This window comes from Salmo salar, chromosome ssa03 (assembly GCF_905237065.1).
Source record: "Salmo salar chromosome ssa03, Ssal_v3.1, whole genome shotgun sequence".
Taxonomy (NCBI): Eukaryota; Metazoa; Chordata; class Actinopteri; order Salmoniformes; family Salmonidae; genus Salmo; species Salmo salar.
Window position 1 is genome coordinate 17,199,699 of NC_059444.1, and position 20,974 is coordinate 17,220,672.

The 20,974-nt window shown below is 41.8% G+C and overlaps 1 protein-coding gene and 1 long non-coding RNA gene across 3 annotated transcripts in view; both read left to right on the forward strand.

Moving 5' to 3' along the window:
* Positions 1 to 635: 635 nt before the first annotated feature.
* Positions 636 to 7,348, forward strand: LOC106599201 (uncharacterized). The gene is made up of 3 exons (XR_001327377.2): positions 636 to 792; positions 5,044 to 5,111; positions 6,898 to 7,348. It is a non-coding gene; the product is annotated as an uncharacterized lncRNA (long non-coding RNA).
* A 10,403-nt stretch (positions 7,349 to 17,751) lies between these two features.
* The window catches only part of LOC106599133 (phospholipid phosphatase-related protein type 5-like), a 46,006-nt gene continuing 42,783 nt past the window's right edge, over positions 17,752 to 20,974 (forward strand). Inside the window, exon 1 of one of the 2 annotated variants that reach the window (XM_014190220.2) lies at positions 17,752 to 18,307. In XM_014190220.2, the coding sequence (XP_014045695.1) occupies positions 18,104 to 18,307 (204 nt within the window). In that variant the 5' untranslated portion in view covers positions 17,752 to 18,103. The remainder of the gene's footprint in view (positions 18,308 to 20,974) is intronic. The other variant, XM_014190221.2, reaches the window with a different exon arrangement.

The following is a 20,974-nucleotide window of genomic DNA, read 5'->3' on the forward strand; positions in this document are numbered from 1 at the left end:
TTAGCTTAATCAGGTAATATTAATTACAGAGAAATTATTTTATAGAATAGCATGTCATATCACTTAATACGGCATAGCCAAAGACACGACAACAGTTTGGGTCTAGAGTGTCACCCCCTTTGAAGAGGGGGATGACCACGGCAGCTTTCCAATCTTAAGGGATCTATCACTCCAGTGTTTAATTGCTATATTGTAATTATTTCGCCACTATGGCCTATTGCTTTACCTCCCTTATCCTACCTCATTTGCACACACTGTATATAGACTTTTTATATTGTATTATTGACTGTATGTTTGTTTACTCCATGTGTAACTCTGTGTTGTTGTATGTGTCGCACTGCTTTGCTTTATCTTGGCCAGGTCGCAGTTGTAAATGAGAACTTGTTCTCAACTAGCCTACCTGGTTAAATAAAAGGTGAAAAAAAAAATACATAACTAAACACCTACAGTAGATATCAAACCCCCATCAAATAACTATTATGCATAATTATTGAAGAACCCCGTTAATGACAGTATCGGCTTTTGTTTTACTAAAGTCACAATGTTCTGTTTAAGCATTGGATTTTGCAATCACATACATTATTTTGGATATGTGTGACCATGAAAACAGTTTTCATCAGTGGCGACGTGTCAGGGCAGTGTTCAAGTGGGTTTCTTTTGACAATGAAGCACTGGAATACAGCCATATAGTTTTAACCTAGAAGAAGACCTATAAACAGGAGTAGGCAAGAAGGAGTCAGCCGAGGATGGCTAAAGTAATGTCTAGTTGGTCAGAAAAGTATAAGTTACTAAGTGAGTGTCTTTGATAACTGCGTTTTACACTTAGCAAGTTAGATAAGTGTAGTTAGATAATGAACTATCATAAACCATTATTATCTAGCTAGCTACAGCAGCTAATATATATATCAGATGTTAAGTAAGCAGGATTGTGGCATGTCAGAAACAATTCATGTTGGCTAGCTAGCTCACGTTAGCTAGATCATGCTAGCGAGCTAATGCCTACCGATGTAACTCAGGAGGTGAAGCCTACTTTCTGAATTAAGAAATTGAGTCGATACTTCTAGAATTAATAGAGTTGTCATTTAGCTAGATACCTACCTAGGCTAATCACCCTATTTGAAGCAGTTTGGCTGCAAAATTAGCCCGGCCTCAATCACAGGCTGGATCTGGCTAAGCTAGCAGCTAACTACAGTCAAATAAGGAGCATGTTGTTGTTGATGTCATGATGGAATAAGTTGAGGTAGCAATTGTTAGTGAAATGATACGTGATGCCATAATGTAAATTATAGCTATAAATTCACATGGATGCCATGTAATTTGTCTTAACCATTATCACAAAATGGCATGCATACTTTTTAGCAGGTATGTTCATTTTCAACTAGTTACCACAGCCACAAAGTAAAATTGGCCAAATCCCAAAATTTTATGAGAACAAATGTTTTGCTTTTTGGTCTGAATTTAAGGTTATGTATAAAGTTATCATTGTGGTTAGCTTAGGTTTCAAATCTGTTTTTAAGGGCCTCCTGAGTGGTGCAGTGGTCTAAGGCACTGCATTGCAGTACTTGGTGTCACTACAGACCCTGGTTTGATCCCAGGCTGTCACAACCGGCTGTGACCAGGGGTCCCATTGGGAGGCGCACAATTGGCTCAGTGTCATCCGGGTTAACTGCGGGTTTGGTTGGGGGGGGCTTATCACACTCCAGTGACTCCTTGTGGTGGGCCAGGTGCCTGCAGGCTGATGTCAGTTGAATGGTGTTTCCTCCAACACATTGGTGCTTCCAGGTTAAGTGGGTGGGTGTTAAGGAGCGAGGTTTGGCGGGTCATGTTTCAGAGGTTGCATGACTTGACCTTAACCTCTCCTGAGCCTGTTGGGGAATTGCAAGATTGGAATTGGGAAATTGGTGGGATTTGTGGCTGTGGTAACTATGACTACACCTCATCCAGGTACTAATTTAATTTGTTAATCTCTGCATTTTTGTAATCTGATTTATTGGAGCCTGGAGGAAATACACTACATGACCAAATGTATGTGGATACCTGCTCGTCGAACATCTCATGCCAAAATCATGGGCATTAGTTTGGAGTTGGTCCCCCCTTTGCTGCTATAACAACCTCCACTCTTCTGGGAAGGCTTTCCACTAGATGTTGGAACATTGCTGCGGGGACTTTCCATTCAGCCACAAGAGCATTAGTGCTGTTGGGCGAATAGGCCTGGCTCACAGTCGGCTTACCAATTCATCCCAGAGGTGTTCGATGGGGTTGAGGTCAGGGCTCTGTGCAAGAGAGTCAATTTCTTCCACACTGATCTCGACAAATAATTTCTATATAGACCGCGCTTTGTGCACGGGGGCATTGTCATGCTGAAACAGGAGTAGGCCTTCCCCAAACTGTTGCCACAAAGTTGGAAGCACAGAATCGTCTATAGTGGTATGCGGGTATGCTGTAGGGTTGATTTCCTTTCACTGGAACTAAGGGGCCTAGCTCGAATCACGAAAAGCAGCCCCATAACATTATTCCTCATCCCCCAAACTTCACAGTTTGCACTATGCAATGGGGCAGATAGGGTTCTCCTGACATCCACCAAACCCAGATTCGTCCGTCGGACTGCCAGATGGTGAAGCGTGAGACCAATGGAGGCGAGCTTTACACCACTCCAGGTTAATGCTTGGCATTGCACATTGTGATCTTAGGCTTGTGTGCGAACAGTTCTTGAGCTGACTTTGCTTCCAGAGGCAGTTTGGAACTAGGTAGCTACGCGCTTCAGCACTCGACAGTCCCGTTCTGTGAGCTTGTGTGGCCTACCACTTTGCGGCTGAGCCGTTGCTGCTCCTAGACGTTTCCACTTCACAATAACAGCACTTACAGTTGACTGGGGCAGCTCAAGCAGGGCAGAAATTTGCCGAACTGACTTGTTGGAAAGGTGGTATCCTATGACGGTGCCATGTTGAAAGTCACTGAGTAAGGTCATTCTACTGCCAGTGTTTGTCTATGGAGATTGTATGGCTGTGTGCTCGATTTTATACACCTGTCAGCAACGGATGTGGCTGATAAAGCTGAATCCACTCATTTGAAGGGGTGTCCACATACCTTTGTATGCAGTGCATTCGGAAACTATTCAAACCCCTTGACTTTTTCCACATTTTGTTACGTTACAGCCTTATTCTAAAATGTATTCAATCGTTTTTTCCCCCTCATCAATCTACACACAATACCCCATAATGACAAAGCAAAAACAGGTCTGTCAAAGTGACCATCGGTTTCTTGGTCACCTCGCTGACCAAGGCCTATCTCCCCTGATTGCTCAGTTTGCCGGCCGGACGGCCAGCTCTTGGTGGTTCTAAACTTCTTCAATTTAAGAATGATGGTGGTCACTGTGTTCTTGGGGACCTTCGATGCTGCAGAACATTTTTGGTACCCTTCCCCAGATCTGTGTCTCGACACAATCCTGTCTCGGAGCTCTACGAACAATTCCTTCGACCTGTGGTGGCTAATTTCCGCATTACCAAATGAGGAGTTACAAACACACCAGTCCGAGTTAAACTACATCTTTAATACTTAAGATACTTTTGCAAAAGTTCTTGACCCCCAATAATGCACTCTCTCGAATGAATCATTTAATGAGGTGATTACAGAATGGCTACAGGGATCTTTTATAGCAACGATACCCCCTTCAACGTACATTGACAAACCACAGATACTTAGTAACAGTTCACAAAGGTTAAGTTTTGTATGACAGATATCAATAAAACACATCAGACAGTAACTGCTATGTCAACAGGATTAATGGTATAGCCCAGTATCTGGTCTCCTTAGAACTGTCCCTCCCTGGTACGGTATTGAACAGAACTATTTCATCCAATGGCATATATCAATTGTCAACTCTAGATACTCCCATCTCAAGCAAACCCCCTCTTGACCCCACTCCTGGACAGGCTCACTGGGGGGAGTGAGCCTCTAGGCCATATATTATCACAGGATAAGTGTGAGATCTAAGAGAGGACATACAAGGGTCCATTTAATGCCATAATCCTCCCCACAATAAAGAAAAGGAGGGAGTGACTTACTCACAGACATTGTGGAGACAAGTCATTGGTTCCCCATTAATCACGCCATCACTTCACATGGTTTAAGAAATAGGTAAAGACACATTCTCATGATGACAAATCTGACCTCTCCCCTCTCTGGGCCCCAAGTGTCTGAGCCCCAGCTAAGGTAGACGTGCAACTGAAAAGACACCAGAGTCCAATGGACACTTTCTAATGACAAGTACCTCAAATAAGCATATTATACTAATAAAACATCTTAATTATCTATGTTACCCAACTAATTCTGATTCGTCCACGACAGACCTCATGGGTTGGTTTTTGCTCTGACATGCATTGTCAACTGTGTGACCTTTTATATAGACAGGTGTGTGCCTTTCCAAATCATGTCCAATCAATTACATGAACCATAGGTGAACTCCAAGCAACCTCTCAAGGATGATCAATGGAAACAGGATGCACCTGAGCTCAATTTCAAGTCTAATAGCAAAGGGTATGAATAATTAAGAAAATAAGATATTTCTCTTTTCTTATTTATAATACATTCACAAAAAATTCTAAACCTGTTATCGCTTTGTCATTATGGAGTATTGTGTGTAGATTGAGGAAAAACATTTATTTAATCAATTTTAGAATAACGCTGTAGCATAACAAAATGTGGAAAAAGTCAAGCGGTCTGAACACTTTCCAAATGTACTGTATATAGTGTAGATGCAACCGTACTCTGAGGCAGGAAATGTCTGCATCCAGGTTGAGGCTTGTTAGCAGTAGGAACATGGAGCACTCCTTGTCAGTAAGTCCTATTATTTTGTCCATTCCAAGAGCTAATACTACACTTGTATAATAAGTGGAGAAGACCTATGGACATACTGCTGGAGTAACTCCCTGTCAGAGAGACAGCGATTAGAGGGTTAGGCAGGAGGCCCTGTCCCAGTGGTAGGTCAGGGTGAGGGCTCTCTCTTTCAAGCACATTTACCACCTTAATTCCACCTCTCTCCAGACAGACTGGTCCAAGGACCTCCAGAGCCTTCTGACCAACTACCTGTGATCTCTCCAGCGCACAGAGAAGTAAGCTCCACTCATAATACACTGCTCAAAAAAATAAAGGGAACACTTAAACAACACATCCTAGATCTGAATGAAAGAAATAATCTTATTAAATACTTTATTCTTTACATAGTTGAATGTGCTGACAACAAAATCACACAAAAATAATCAATGGAAATCCAATTTATCAACCCATGGAGGTCTGGATTTGGAGTCACACTCAAAATTATAATGGAAAACCACACTACAGGCTGATCCAACTTTGATGTAATGTCCTTAAAACAAGTCAAAATGAGGCTCAGTAGTGTGTGTGGCCTCCACGTACCTGTATGACCTCCCTACAACGCCTGGGCATGCTCCTGATGAGGTGGCGGATGGTCTCCTGAGGGATCTCCTCCCAGACCTGGACTAAAGCATCCGCCAACTCCTGGACAGTCTGTGGTGCAACGTGGCGTTGGTGGATGGAGCGAGACATGATGTCCCAGATGTGCTCAATTGGATTCAGGTCTGGGGAACGGGCGGGCCGGTCCATAGCATCAATGCCTTCCTCTTGCAGGAACTGCTGGCACACTCCAGCCACATGAGGTCTAGCAATGTCTTGCATTAGGAGGAACCCAGGGCCAACCGCACCAGCATATGGTCTCACAAGGGGTCGGAGGATCTCATCTCGGTACCTAATGGCAGTCAGGCTACCTCTGGCGAGCACATGGAGGGCTGTGCGGCCCCCCAAAGAAATGCCACCCCACACCATGACTGACCCACCGCCAAACCGGTCATGCTGGAGGATGTTGCAGGCAGCAGAAAGTTCTCCACGGCGTCTCCAGACTCTGTCACGTCTGTCACGTGCTCAGTGTGAACCTGCTTTCATCTGTGAAGAGCACAGGGCGCCAGTGGCGAATTTGCCAATCTTGGTGTTCTCTGGCAAATGCCAAACCTCCTGCATGGTGTTGGGCTGTAAGCACAACCCCCACCTGTGGACGTCGGGCCCTCATACCACCCTCATGGAGTCTGTTTCTGACCGTTTGAGCAGACACATGCACATTTGTGGCCTGCTGGAGGTCATTTTGCAGGGCTCTGGCAGTGCTCCTGCTGCTCCTCCTTGCACAAAGGCGGAGGTAGCGGTCCTGCTGCTGGGTTGTTGCCCTCCACAGGCCTCCTCCACGTCTCCTGATGTACTGGCCTGTCTCCTGGTAGCGCCTCCATGCTCTGGACACTACGCTGACAGACACAGCAAACCTTCTTGCCACAGCCCGCATTGATGTGCCATCCTGGATGAGCTGCACTACCTGAGCCACTTGTGTGGGTTGTAGACTCAGTCTCATGCTACCACTAGAGTGAAAGCACCGCCAGCATTCAAAAGTGACCAAAACATCAGCCAGGAAGCATAGGAACTGAGAAGTGGTCTGTGGTCTCCACCTGCAGAACCACTCCTTTATTGGGGGTGTCTTGCTTATTGCCTATAATTTCCACCTGTTGTCTATTCCATTTGCACAACCGCATGTGAAATTTATTGTCAATCAGTGTTGCTTCCTAAGTGGACAGTTTGATTTCACAGAAGTGTGATTGACTTGGAGTTACATTGTGTTGTTTAAGTGTTCCCTTTATTTTTTTGAGCAGTGTAGTATACTTGATGCATTATGTAAACCTCCACTATGGCAGTCTGCTCGTGTGATTCTAGAATATTATCCAGGGCCAATGGTTGGATTGGATATACTGTACTCACTCTAAAACTCATGCTCTTTCCTCCCTGTAAAAGTCTCCCAGACTTCTATCCAAACTAACATGTGACCATCCCCCTTTCTTACAGGTGAGTCTGCTGAGCTATGGAACTCTAGAGCAGCACACCAAAAGAACTGCCACCCTGTTGCCAGCTATCTGCAGACTTTCAATGGCCACATTTTGTGGATGACCAAACGCAATAAAGTGTTGTAACTTCTGTGATAACTTAACCATCAAGACAAATACACTTAGAGCTTATTTTTTAAAAGTTATGAAAAAAATGCAAGACTAATGTCCAGAGTGAATGCATTTGTATTATTGTACATCTTACAGGTGTCTCAACTAAAATATATATCCCAGACAAGAATAAAGAATGGGACAAAGTTGGTGCTTGTGTACATAGCAGTTTGTACATGTTCACAAAATGGATCCAAGACAAAAAGATTGTTACTGTACACCCAGGTAAGGCCCTTGCTTCTTGAACCACTGAAGACCCCAGTATTCACTCAGGAAGCTTGAAGAAGATGTGTGTCACCATCCAAGCCCAAGTCATAGCATCCAGTGGCCTGATAGGGAGATGACAATAAATGCATTATGTACAGCTGAAGTTAACATACACCTTAGCCAAATACATTTAAACTGAATTCCTGACATTTAATCCTAGTAAAAATTCCCTGTTCTAGGTCAGTTAGGATCACCACTTTATTTTAAGAATGTGAAATGTCAGAATAAGAGTAGAGAGAATGATTTATTTCAGCTTTTATTTATTTCATCACATTCCAAATGGGTCAGAAGTTCACATACACTCAATTAGTATTTGGTAGCATTGCCTTTCAATTGTTTAACTTGGGTCAAACATTTCGGGGAGACTTGCACAAGCTTCTCACAATAAGTCAGGTGAATTTTGGCCCATTCCTCCTGACAGAGCTGTGTAACTGAGTCAGGTTTGTAGGCCTCCTTGCTCGCACATGCTTTTTCAGTTCTGCCCTCAAATGTTCTATAGGATTGAGGTCAGGGCTTTGTGATGGCCACTCCAATACCTTGACTTTGTTGTCCTTAAGACATTTTTCCAAAACTTTGGAAGTATGCTTGGGGTTGTTGTCCATTTGGAAGGCCCATTAGCGACCAAGCTTTAACTTCCTGACTGATGTCTTGAGATGTTGCTTCAATATATCCACATCATTTTCAATTCCTCGTGATGCCATCTATTTTGTGAAGTGCACAAGTCCCTCCTGCAGCAAAGCACCTCCACAACATGATGCTGCCACCCCCGTGCTTCACGGTTGGGATGGTGTTCTTCGGCTTGCAAGCCTCCCCCTTTTTCCTCCAAACGTAACGATGGTCATTATGGCCAAACAGTTCTATTTTTGTTTCATCAGACAAGAGGACATTTCTCCAAAAAGTACGGTCTTTGTCCCCATGTGCAGTTGAAAACCGTAGTCTGGCTTTTTTATTGTTGTTTTGGAGCAGTGGCTTCTTCCTTGCTGAGCGGTCTTTCAGGTTATGCCGATATAGGACTCGTTTTACTGTGGATATAGTTACTTTTGTACCTGTTTCCTCCAGCATCTTCACAAGGTCCTTTGCTGTTGTTCTGGGATTGATTTGCACTTTTCGCACCAAAGTATGTTCATCTCTAGGAGACAGAACGCGTCTCCTTCCTGAGCGGTATGACGGCTGCGTGGTCCCATGGTGTTTATACTGGCATACTATTGTTTGTACAGATGAACGTAGTACCTTCAGGCGTTTGGAAATTGCTCCCAAGGATGAACCAGACTTGTGGAGGTCTACAATTGTTTCTGAGGTCTTGGCTGATTTCTTTTGATTTTCCCATGATGTCAAGCAAAGAGTCACTGAGTTTGAGGGTAGGCCTTGAAATACATCCACATGTCCACCTCCAATTGACTCAAATGATGTCAATTAGCCTATCATAAGCTTCTAAACCCATGACATAATTTTCTGGAATTTTCCAAGCAGTTTAAAGGCAGTCAAATTAGTGTACGTAAACTTCTGACCCACTGGAATTGTGATACAGTGAATAATAAGTGAAATAATCTGTCTGTAAACAGTTGTTGGAAAAGGGACTTGTGTCATGCACACAGTAGATGTCCTAACCGACATGCCAAAACAGTAGTTTGTCAACAAGAAATGTGTGGAGTGGTTGAAAAACGAGTTTTAATGACTCCAACCTATGTGTATGTAAACTTCCGACTTCAACTGTACCTTTCATCACTAAAGTCATGTTCACTGCACATGTTGCTGAACAATTCAACCATTTTGTTAGTGTCATTGATATATGGAAATTCACATACAAATATTCAGTTCATAAGCATTGACAGTAATACCGCTAGGGTCCTGTGGTGAAAGACTGCAGTGCAAGGTATAGGTCAATATCTTTTTTCCCCGGCCCGCATTCACAAAGCATCTTGTGGACCCCCCTTTGTCAATGTAATCATTCATTGTGATATAAAAGGCTAAACTGATCCTAAATCAGTACTCCTACTCTGAGATCTAACTCCCTCTTCCATCCGAAATGCAACACCATAAATATGAATAACAATTAGTCTAGTCAGTCAGTAACTTAGTTAACTAATGAAACACTAATGTAAATGTGCGAAAGCCTATTCAGCCAAATTATACCAAAATAACACAGCTTATTTGCAGTGAAATCAAGAGCGGCATTTTACTTTTTCAGTCACCAGTGCTTCAATGAACAGGCAGGGGAATGAAGTAGTTTGACAAAAAGTGTTCACAATAGACAGTATTATAGCTAGCAAATATATCATTATTTTCTAGAAACCTAACTTCAGTCCACTTATCTAGCTAAGGTGGTGAACTCAGACAGATGGTGGGAGTTAAGTAATGTTAGCTATCTTTCCCCCAGCAGTTTCAATCTAGCTAGCTAATGGCATTTTTTTTAGGACTGATACAGCTTGCCAGTTGCTAGTAGATTGAATAAATCAGAAGCCAGCTAGCAATGCCAACTTCATGCCTTTTACCAACAAAAATCATGTACACGAATAAAATATAATTTTTTTGTTTTATTTTAGGACTTCAGGCCGAGGAGTAAAAGCTACCTGTTTGTGGAACCGGTATCTTCACCAGATGTCCCCAGTCAGCCCCAGTGCCTTCAACTGAAAGAACATCACAGGCTGCGTCATGCACTTGAGGGGTCGTTGCTTACTAAGGTACGTGCTTCACAAAATGTTTTCTTTAGCAGCCCAATGAAAAAAAATGGCCTTTAATAGATAATAGATGAATAGATTCATAAAATAGAGTTAGGGAAAAGTATTATGTCCAACTAAATGTATTCAACTGAAATGTGTCTTCTGCATTTAATCCAACCCCGCTGAATCAGAGAGGTGCGGGGGCTGCCTTAATCGACATCCACGTCTTCAGCGCCTGGGGAACTGTGGGTTACCTGCCTTGCTCAGGAGCAGAACAACGGATTTCTACCCTGTCAGCACCTTTCCGGTAACTAGCCCAACACGCTCTAACCACTAGGCTACCTGCCGCCACAGTAAGAAAGGTGACCTACTTAGAAAGGACAGGAAGTGTTGGCTGTGCGTTTGACCAGGCATTACACATTTAACCCCACCTACATTTGAACATCGAAATATCAAGTAGTTTTTCTTTTACATGCAAAAATGAAAATGTTTGGAATTTTTTTGTATTTTTCGATTTCTATTAGGAATGTTTATTTAATGTTGTCCAAGAAGTAGGCTAATTATCTTGACCTGGTAACAACATAAACACCACAAATGTTCTGTCAATCCTCGAGATAAACTTTAATTCCCGCACTTTGGCTGTTCTTAAATCGCATGCAGTATCACACAGGCTCTTTATCACTTGACTGTCATTCAGAAAATCGTTTCCTGAATCAGTTGATGTTGCTAGATAATGTCCCCACATAACTAAACACCTCGATATCAAACCCCATCAACAACTATTATGCATAATTCATCAGTGGCGACCTGTCATTCAGGGCAGGTGTATACATTTTATATATACACTACCGTTCAAAAGTTTAGGGTCAGTTAGAAATGTCCTTGTTTTTGACAGAAAAGCACATTTTTTGGCCCATTAAAATAACATCAAATTGATCAGAAATACAGTGTAGAGATTGTTAATGTTGTAAATGACTATTGTAGCTGGAAACGGCAGATTTTTTATGGAATATCTACATAGGCGTACAGAGGCCCATTATCTGCAACCATCACTCCTGTGTTCCAATGGCATGTTGTGTTAGCTAATCCCAGTTTATAATTTTAAAAGGCTAATTGATCATTAGAAAACCCTTTTGCAATTATGTTAGCACAGCTGAAAACTGTTGTGGTAATTAAAGAAGCAACAAAACTCGCATTCTTTAGGCTAGTTGAGTATCTTTAGATCAGTCTCAACGTCAACAGTGAAGAGGCGACTCTGGGATGCTGGCCTTCCAGGCAAAGTTGCAAAGAAAAAGCCATATCTCAGACTGGCCAATAAAAAGAAAAGATTAAGATGGGCAATAGAACACAGACACTGGACAGAGGAACTCTGCCTAGAAGGCCAGCATCCCGAAGTCGCCTCTTCACTGTGACGTTGAGACTGGTGTTTTGCGGGTACCATTTAATGGAGCTGCCAGTTGAGGACTTGTGAGGCGTCTGTTTCTCAAACTAGACACTCAAACTTGTCCTCTTGCTCAGTTGTGCACCGGGGCCTCCCACTCCTCTCTCTGTTCTGGTTAGGGCCAGTTTGCGCTTTTCTGTGAAGGGAGTAGTACACAGCGTTGTACGAGATCTTCAGTTTCTTGGAAAATTCTCGAATGGAATAGCCTTCCTTTCTAAGAACAAGAATAGACTGACAAGTTTCAGAAGAAAGTCCTTTGTTTCTGGCCATTTTGAGCCTGTAATCGAACCCACAAATGCTGATGCTCCAGATACTCAACTAGTCTAAAGAAGGCCCGTTTTATTGCTTATTTAATCAGAACAACAGTTTTCAGCTGTGCTAACATAATTGCAAAAGGGTTTTCTAATGCTCAATTAGCCTTTTAAAATGATAAACACAACGTGCCATTGGAACACAGGAGTGATGGTTGCTGATAATGGGCCTCTGTACGCCTATGTAGATATTCCATTAAAAATCAGCCGTTTCCAGCTACAATAGTCATTTACAACATTAACAATGTCTACACTTTATTTCTGATCAATTTGATGTTATTTTAATGGACCAAAAAATAGCTTTTCTTTAAAAAAACAAGGAAACGTCTAAGTTTCCCCAAACTTTTGAACGGTAGTGTATATATATATTTGTTTTTTTTTGGGGGGGGGGGGCTTGCCTGTTTTGCATGTTATTTTAGCATTAATATCCGTTTGCAAACAATGTAAAAAAACGAATATATATCATTCAGTTAATAAAGCCGCATACAAACAGGCAGCTCCAAAATGCAGGTGTTTCAGCCTAGTTCAGTGCTTTCTGTGGTGTTGGGGCAGGCCAGCATAAAATAGGAGCATTGCACCATGATTGGCTCAACATTGCACCGTGATTGGCTCAGTGTTATGTCACTTATGGGGACACTACGTCACCCGCCTTTAGTAAGGGTAGACATAAAAAATGTGAGCCCTTTTGGTGCTGCCATAGAGTTACATTACAAGTTCCCTTCCAAGAAGGCTCAAGGTCATTGGCCACAGAAATTACGTCAAATCATGTTATATGTACAGTAGCTTTGACTGGACTGATCATGTCAATATCTTACTTTCACAATCTTAGCTAGTAGTCATCATCATGAATTAAGTCTGCTGGCAAATCCTTTTTAATCCTTGTCATATGAAGAGAAATAATGAAGAGAAAATATAGATAAAACATATCAGTGCTCATTGGACAAACATTACACAACAATTTGGATATCGCAAATTCAACTGAGTGGTTTGTAATTAATCGGTGACAGTGGCTAACTGCAAGCATTGCAACTGGGAAGTCTGGAATAAACAGCTCAAACTGGGAAAATAGGTTTTGAACTTTCATTCAACTCGGAATTGTAAATCCGGCATCTTTCTTTTTGATGACAAAATTTGCCCAAGAAGGACCGCCGCGCCGCTTTCCTGTTCAAGCACATCACAACAATGTGAGTCCAAATATGTCTTATGGTGCTTCATAAATTATGTAGGATGTAAGAGCGATATGTATACTGTAGCTAAGAAAATAATACAAGTGTATGTTGTGTAGTAAGCTGTTAGTAGCCCATGTGCCTCACCTTAATAATTTGGTCTATTTTTACCAATGCGGTCTATTGTAAACACATCGTTCGCTGCCGGTGTGTGCTCGTTTTGCAAACTTTTTTTGTACAGCTTTGACAGTGCTACTGATAGTAGTACACTGTAAGAATGGCCCATGTTCTGAATTCTGTCACTTTACATTTCAAAAGTGCTGAACAAATAGTTATATTGACTATGTCCGTTGTCGCTTGGTCATTAATGGCTTAATCGAAATTACGGATTGCCTCTTATCCGCCTGTCGTCCCCTTATGCTGTAGTTTGTACATCTCAGTTGTCAGTAGAAACCACATTTGCTTAAGCAAGTCTGCCATATCAGCTATGTTTGTTTTAAAGGCAATAAATGAGGCTAAATGAACTATTTTGCTGCCAGACAAGGCTCCGCTGAAAGCCAGGTGTTGGGACTGCTGTTGGGACTCTGCTGTTGGGACAGCTTTATGTAGGCCCTAACAGTTTGTGGGCACCGTTTGCCACCAATATAATGCAATTAATGTATTGCTTAGTGTTGTGTTGTGTGGCTTTGCTGGCATGCATCCCATATTTTGTTTTGTTTGCCCCACCAAGATTTTCATGTTAAATTCGCCACTGGTTTTCACACAAGAGGTTCACAGGATCAAGGTCAATGTGTAATTCAATTGTTAAATGCTTAGTATATGATTTAACAACAAGCAACAGTATCATAAATGTAAGGAAAGAAAGTTAGTGTTTTAAGTCAGACGGTTTTTGCCAAATCTGTGAAGACTCAAAGCATGAGAAATGGTTTAAACATAGGCTTTTATTCAACTCATGAATTATGTTGAACGTATCTTCAGTATGTTACCACTTTATATCTTAATGAATTTATTCACATGGGGGAAAAAAAGCTAATTCCTATTAATGATTTTGTAACAGCTTAAAACAGTTGTCCACTACAAGAAATGCTCAAGGGGTACATCCCGTCCTGGACCAGCTTCCAAAATGGTGGCCTGGTACAATTCACACACAGGGGATCGTGTTGGGACAAAAAGTTGCCCCTAACCACTCTCATAATTGTTATGATGCAACATTGTGTAGCAGTGAATCTCAACCAAGGGGACTAGGACCCCAATATTTGGAAGTTATGGCTGGGATTTTTTTTTTAACAATGGAGAGGTCTATTTTCCTTTGGTTCCAATTTATTCCCTATTATTTATAGTTCTAAAGTTTGGATTGAAAAAGTCAATATGGCTGCACAGGCAAGAAAATGTGAGTTCGTATAGGACAGCCTTCCCCTTACAGGATTTTGGGCATCTTATGTTTTGGTTAGGCCTTCGTGATTCTCCAGTGGGAAGTGGCTGCTCCTGATAAGGTCGCTGTACAGTACACTGTCCTGTAGTAGTGAACTTTGGAGTTGTGATTCTGCCGTTGTCCGCCTCAGTCGTTCTAAATCGGAGATTGTCGCTGTTACACCTTGTTGATTTAACATCTGACCTTTTACATTGTGACAACAAGGTGACCACAGGAGTGTCACTAAGTTGGTAAAGTTAGAGAACCCCTGAAAAAGAGGACATAATTAGCAGTAGGGAAGTGTCTGAAAATCCAATTTCACCACCGCGACCTTCTCAGTCGGTGTGTACACTGCAAGTCTAACCACACAGAAGGGTAGACGGAGAGATTGCGTAGTTCCCTTGGGTCTAGCTAACTCTAGGTCTATGTGAAGATGAAGAATAAGACTGTTGTATCCTTTGGTTCCTTTGAGGAACAAACAATGTTTCCTCTAGTTAAAGACCAGGCTAAACCTTAAACCAGTCCCATAGCTGCTAATCATGTGTTTGCCTTCATATTAACACAACCTCATTTTTATGTAAAGGCTTCCTAGTTCAATTATTCATTATTTAGTAGGATGAGACCTTTAGGAAGAGAAAGGAGGAGAATGTGTTTGCTGTCTCTTCTTATTATTATATAGTTTTGTCAAAGACATTATTCACAGTTCTCTGTCCCTAAATTGTCTCCAATCCAGTCCTGTCTGGGCCACCACCTAAACATGAAATAATTATCACACCAAGAGTGTCCATAGAGGACAAATACAGTAACTGAACCAAGATGACTGTTTAGTTTCGCTCGCTGACTGAGCTACCCTGCTTTATTTTAGGCACTGTGACAAATCCATTTGTAGGCTGCTCTCTGTCTCAACTCCACATGCCTGATTTGGATGGCAAGTCTCACCATCTTATAGTCAGATTTAGGTTACCCTGTCTCATTGCAAATGGTCTAGGGGGATTGTATGTATTTCTTTGTCTATTGCTTTTGTGCCGACCTGAGTAAGATTCATTTAGTAAAGATATTCAGGTGTATGGCAGTGGATCTTTACTGAAAAGGTGACATTGATTTGATGTTATGAAATAGGACTTGTTTGACTGGATATGAAAAAACAGCAGTTAATCTAGTGTGCCATTCAGTGACAACGAGGTCATCAGGTTGTTAGTACTAGGAGACAAATATTTTCCTGTTCATCATATTCCACTAGAGGGTGCACGGGCATGCCACAATATTGTTAAAACGAGGGAACTAAAAGAAATCATGATTAATTATTGTTATCAAGAGGCAAATGTTCTTAGTTAACCATTTCTACAATATAAAGTTGTACTGAATATGGCTTAGATCGCCCTTCTATTAAATCTACCTGATTGTCAAGGTGATCTAGATTTGAGTAGTGTCAGCTTTTCTTGGTGAATACGACAGTAGTAAATACAAGGAAAACAAGACACCTTATCAGTCTTGATGTTACTGTAGCATACAGTATTTCATTCCTCATATACATTCAATTAATTCACAGTAAACACATTCCATATTCACTGTACAATGTTTCTGTGCTGTACCATCTAAGGGTGACCAGAAAAAGACAAGAAAGTTTTAGCATCACAAGAACCTTTTAATCTAGATGATGAGGGGAACGTCATAACAGTATCAACATCTGATTTTCGTAATCCATAATCTGATATTCATAATCTACAAAATTATGTGGCTACTGTAGGATACTTCCAATCTGCTCCCTTTTACTTAGAAAGGGTGCCTTGTTTATTATGCAATACACCAAAATATTAAAGAAATTCAGGGTTGCCACTGGAACAATACTTGGTTTCCTTTGAAATAATCATGAGGTTGCTGAATAAATTATGGAGCATCCACCTTGTTCAGCTGAGCCACAACTTTTAGAAAGAGGGATTGTGACAGTCACAGCACATTTAGCACATTTTAGGTTGGACTATTAGGAGCCAAACTCTCATCAGATCACCATCAGAAACCCTCTCTACATCAGTGGTTACTAGGGGAACACAAAGATGATGACATCAACAGGATTTATGAGGACGGTGAGGAGGACAGTGGCGATAAGTGACAACAGAAATGCTGCTGCTGCTGCTGAAAAAGAAGCAGAAGAAGACAGACAGACGGATGGACATAAACACAAGATTGGATACACAGTTGAAGTCGGAAGTTTACATACACTTAGGTTGTAGTCATTAAAACTTGTTTTTCAACCACTCCACAAATTATGCGTCAGATCACACTGGGCAAACGTTGCCTTATTATTCTACAGACATCTTATTAGTGTAGGATTTGCATGCATTGAGCACTATTACAATGATTTTCATATTATCTCCCCACTGAGCTCTGTCTCTAATGATTTTCTGTCCATGGATGAAAAGGAAGGAAGTAGGCTTTTCGGAAGGAGTAACTACAGTCACATTTAGTCTTAACATTATTTTTTGAAATCGTTCTCTTTTCAAGATATCTGTAGTTATCTAGCTAGTAATCAAGTGCTTGAGGTTACATAGCAAACCAAAAGTGGTTCTGTCAACATTCCCAGAACATTCATTAGGTTGCCCCAAAACGTCTAATTACACAAAAACTGTCCAGTTGTGCTGATTCGACTGATGTTGCAAGAACATTCACAGAACATATTTTGTTATTACATTACCTGGAAACCTAATAAGAACCTTAGGGGAATGTTCTGTGGTAGTTGTTAAAGATGTTGTGGATAACATTTTAGACATTTTAGGAGAACATTTCAATAATTTTTTGTAATATCTGAAAATAAAAAAACATTTTATTATCAAAAACATTTTTTGAATGTTTTTGGGATGTTATCATCCTAATGTTAGATAAAACGATAACTAGAACTTAATTGGAATTTTAGCTAATGTCCTGGGAATGTTCCTGGTTTGTGTGTGTGTGTGTGTGTGTGTGTGTGTGTGTGTGTGTGTGTGTGTGTGTGTGTGTGTGTGTGTGTGTGTGTGTGAAGGACATTCTCCATTTGATTTATTTTGGCTGACAGGATGATTTATCTAAATCAAAGACGTCACGGCCTGAAATGCACAGTATAGTAGATCATCAACATCAGGACCTTTGGTCTTGCAAAACACTGACACACATTCACACACACACACACACACACACACACACACACACAGACACACTTGTAGATTACCTAGAGCACATCATAGCCTATTATTAACACCTGAAGAGCATGAGTCATTGGTGAGGATTTGGCTGCTACTGACCTGTATACTTTTTTGACATGCATAAAACATCAAACTGATGTCAAACAATGTTTTTTTTTTTTTTCGAGAATTGTGTTAGTGACCCATAGCCTAGTATTTAGCTCACACATTAACGTTAACAAGTGTTTGTAACTACAATAAGCGCAATATTGGCTCATGGTTGGCGCGCGCTGTCCCTCATCATTGCTCGAGGCGGGAGGAAGGCTGCACGCCACGCATATCTCTCGCGCCACCGAGTCCATTCCATTCCACGCGTGCATTTTCTACCCCCCTCCCCTCACTTTTGCGCGGAGCTATTGAGTGGTGTCATGACTGAAAGCTCGCCTGTTCACCCAACACAATGTTTTATGGATTATCTTCCCTTGTAGTAACGAGAGATAGATGTGGAAGGAACGCGGAGCGAGACGGAGCACTGCCCGGGTTACAGCAGTAGCCTAAAAACCGGGCGACTGGGGGGTTCCATTCAACCGGGCTTTTCTAATGCCCGTCGATTTCGTGTGGCTCGGTTCGCTTCACCTCTGTGATCATGCTTTACTTCCAGCTGGTGATCATGGCAGGGACTGTCATGTTGGCTTACTACTTTGAGTACACCGACACTTTCAACGTGCACGTCCAAGGGTTTTTCTGCTATGACAATGCATACACGAAGCCCTACCTTGGACCCGAGGCGTCCAGCGCTGTTCCTCCTGCCATACTCTATGCAGTGGTCTGCGGAGTGCCGTCGCTTCTGGTGAGTTTTGGGAAATGGACAAACGTATGGATAAGTAAGGCATAAGCTAATGGACACACCGATTGTATAGAGATGAACAACACAAATGTCAAACTTTAGGTTACAGCAGTTGCAGAGCTATCACTTTGGAAAGAGGCAATCTAACCTCAGTGAGGCTACCTGGTGAATTGTTGTTGCAACGTTGGTAAAGAATCGATGGAGATTGGTTGTGCCAGCCATATATTATTGATAAGCCATTCAATATTTTCCCATGCTCTTACACGTCTGATACTGTGGAGTAGTCACTACTGCTCCCCTTTGACAGTCCCCATGGATGTATTCAGGTGTTTCAGAATTGTGTATATAATAAATAGATGTCTTTCTTCAAGCTGCTGATGCCTGACAGGAATGGTGAACTCACCACACAGCCAACTAGAACCACGAGGTATAATGTCACTTTTAACATAGTCTTGCAGGTGCCGTACTCTACTTGTATGGGTTTAGGCTTAAACAACAGCTAGATAGATGCATTGGGTTGCAAGAAAACATAACAATTTGTGATTATTAATGGAATTATTTTCCATTATGGGTACTTCCATTTGCCAAACCTATTTAGTTTATTTGTGCAAAAACACAGCCAAAACCTGTCTGTGAATTCTTATAAATACTGCTCTCTTCTTAGCTCTGCAAAGGTACGGTCCATTTGTTGAGATGTCGTCATCTTTAGTGGTCCTCGGAGGCTGTTAGTCTACAGTGATGTTACAGCAAAATGCATTCATTCAAATGTATTCATTCATTGTAGTCCTGCTGCCATTTTTAACTTCTGACATGTGAAATCATTAACAGTAAGAACACGCCTCAGGCTGCAACATGTTTCTCAAGGAGTCTGTGTGGGTGGGTGTATCTGTGTGCTTGTGTGTCCTCCTAGACTAAACAGCCTACACTCTTAGAAAAAAAGGTTCCAAAAGGGTTCCTCGACTGTCTCCATAGGAGAACCCTTTTGGGTTCCATGTAGAATCCTCTTTGAGAATTGTTCTACATTAACCCAAAAGGGTTCTACCTGGAACCAAAAGGGTTCTACTTGGAAACAAAAAGGGTTCTTCAAACAGTTCTCCTATGGGGACAGCCAAAGAACCCTTTTAGGTTCTAGATAGCACCTTTTTTTCTAAGAGTGTATAATAAAAAACGTAGTAACAGAACTCTGAATTTATGATTGACTGAGTCAGGGCAGGCCTCATCTCCCCCATCCCAAACTGAGTAAGTAACCGCTGCTATCCAACCTTCTCATTACCATCCATTTCCCCAGAGGTGTTACCTTTGAGACTGGAGGTAAGATAGTGAGAAAAAATCTAGCAATACCAACGTAGGACACATTTTTATTGCAGATAGATAGGGAACAGCTAGGAGGATCATACAAAAATACCTTTTACTCAGCTGCTGTAAGACCGACCTGAGCTTTGGAAAAACTGCCAGAGCTAGAGAGCTAGATTAAAAAGCCTGACTTGACACCTCAGTGTAGTATTGCAGATGTTAACTAGCTAGTGAGAGCTAGCCATGCTTGTTCAGTGACCTCACCTTTTTTTGAGACCTGAAGTACTGCCATAGTTTTGTAGGCTACCGGTCGTCAGTAGCTTTGTGGGTTTTACGTATTGTTGGGAATGCAAATCCTTTTCAACCATGCGCCCAAAGGCGTATGTCTGTGGACCTTTGAGTTGAGTACAGAAATCCTTGGCTCTGTCAGTTCCTGGGCTGTACAGGGATGGATTCCATTTTATCATTAGATGGGGGTAAATATCTTACACAGTCCAACCCCCAAATCCTAGGAAGATTAGAATCAGAAACATCCACTGAAGTCTCTCACCGGCTTAGCCTTGCCCTAGAGTTCACTGGACCTCCCTTATGGCCCTATATAATGTTGAGGGGGAATTTGTGATGAGCGAGATATTGACGGACCCAGCTATCAATAAAAGAGTAGCAGCAGAAGCATCACCATCGAGACACGCACGCACGCACGCACGCACGCACACACACACACACTCACTCAAAAACACAAGACAATTCAAACACTGACTTCTCAAGCTAAATCAAAGGAGATGGCACAGTTTTCCACTGTGCTGTCTCTAAATCAAATCAAAGTTTATTTGCCACATGCACAGGATACAGCAGGTGTTAACAGTACAGTGAAATGTTTACTCGCAAGCTCTTCCTCAACAATGCAGTATTCCTTGTGGAATTGACAAGAGCAGGAACAGACTGGCACCCAGGCTAGGATGAGCTAGCTTTATACAGTATCTATGTTGTCAAGATTAGGGATGTTGAGGTGACCGTATTACCGCCAAACTGGCGGTCACCAGTCATGACCATTTAGTCACGGTAATTAGGCTTCTCCAAGCTCTGATGCTGGGGCTGGTCATTAGTAGCCTACCAAACTTTCCAACTGCCTGGTAATCAGCACTGTATTGTCCCTCTAATCACTCTGACATCAATGCAAATGTAATCGGAAATCTAATCAAACACTTATAGGCTATGCAATTGCGTGAGAAAACAGTGTGATGGCCTTTACTAAAAAGAGGAGGATCCCATCAGCTTTCTATAGGCTAGGCCTATTATATTTTTTCTCAACCTTCCTAATATTAAGCAAATTGATTATATTTACAACAGGAGTATAGCCTACCTGGCTAACATGAA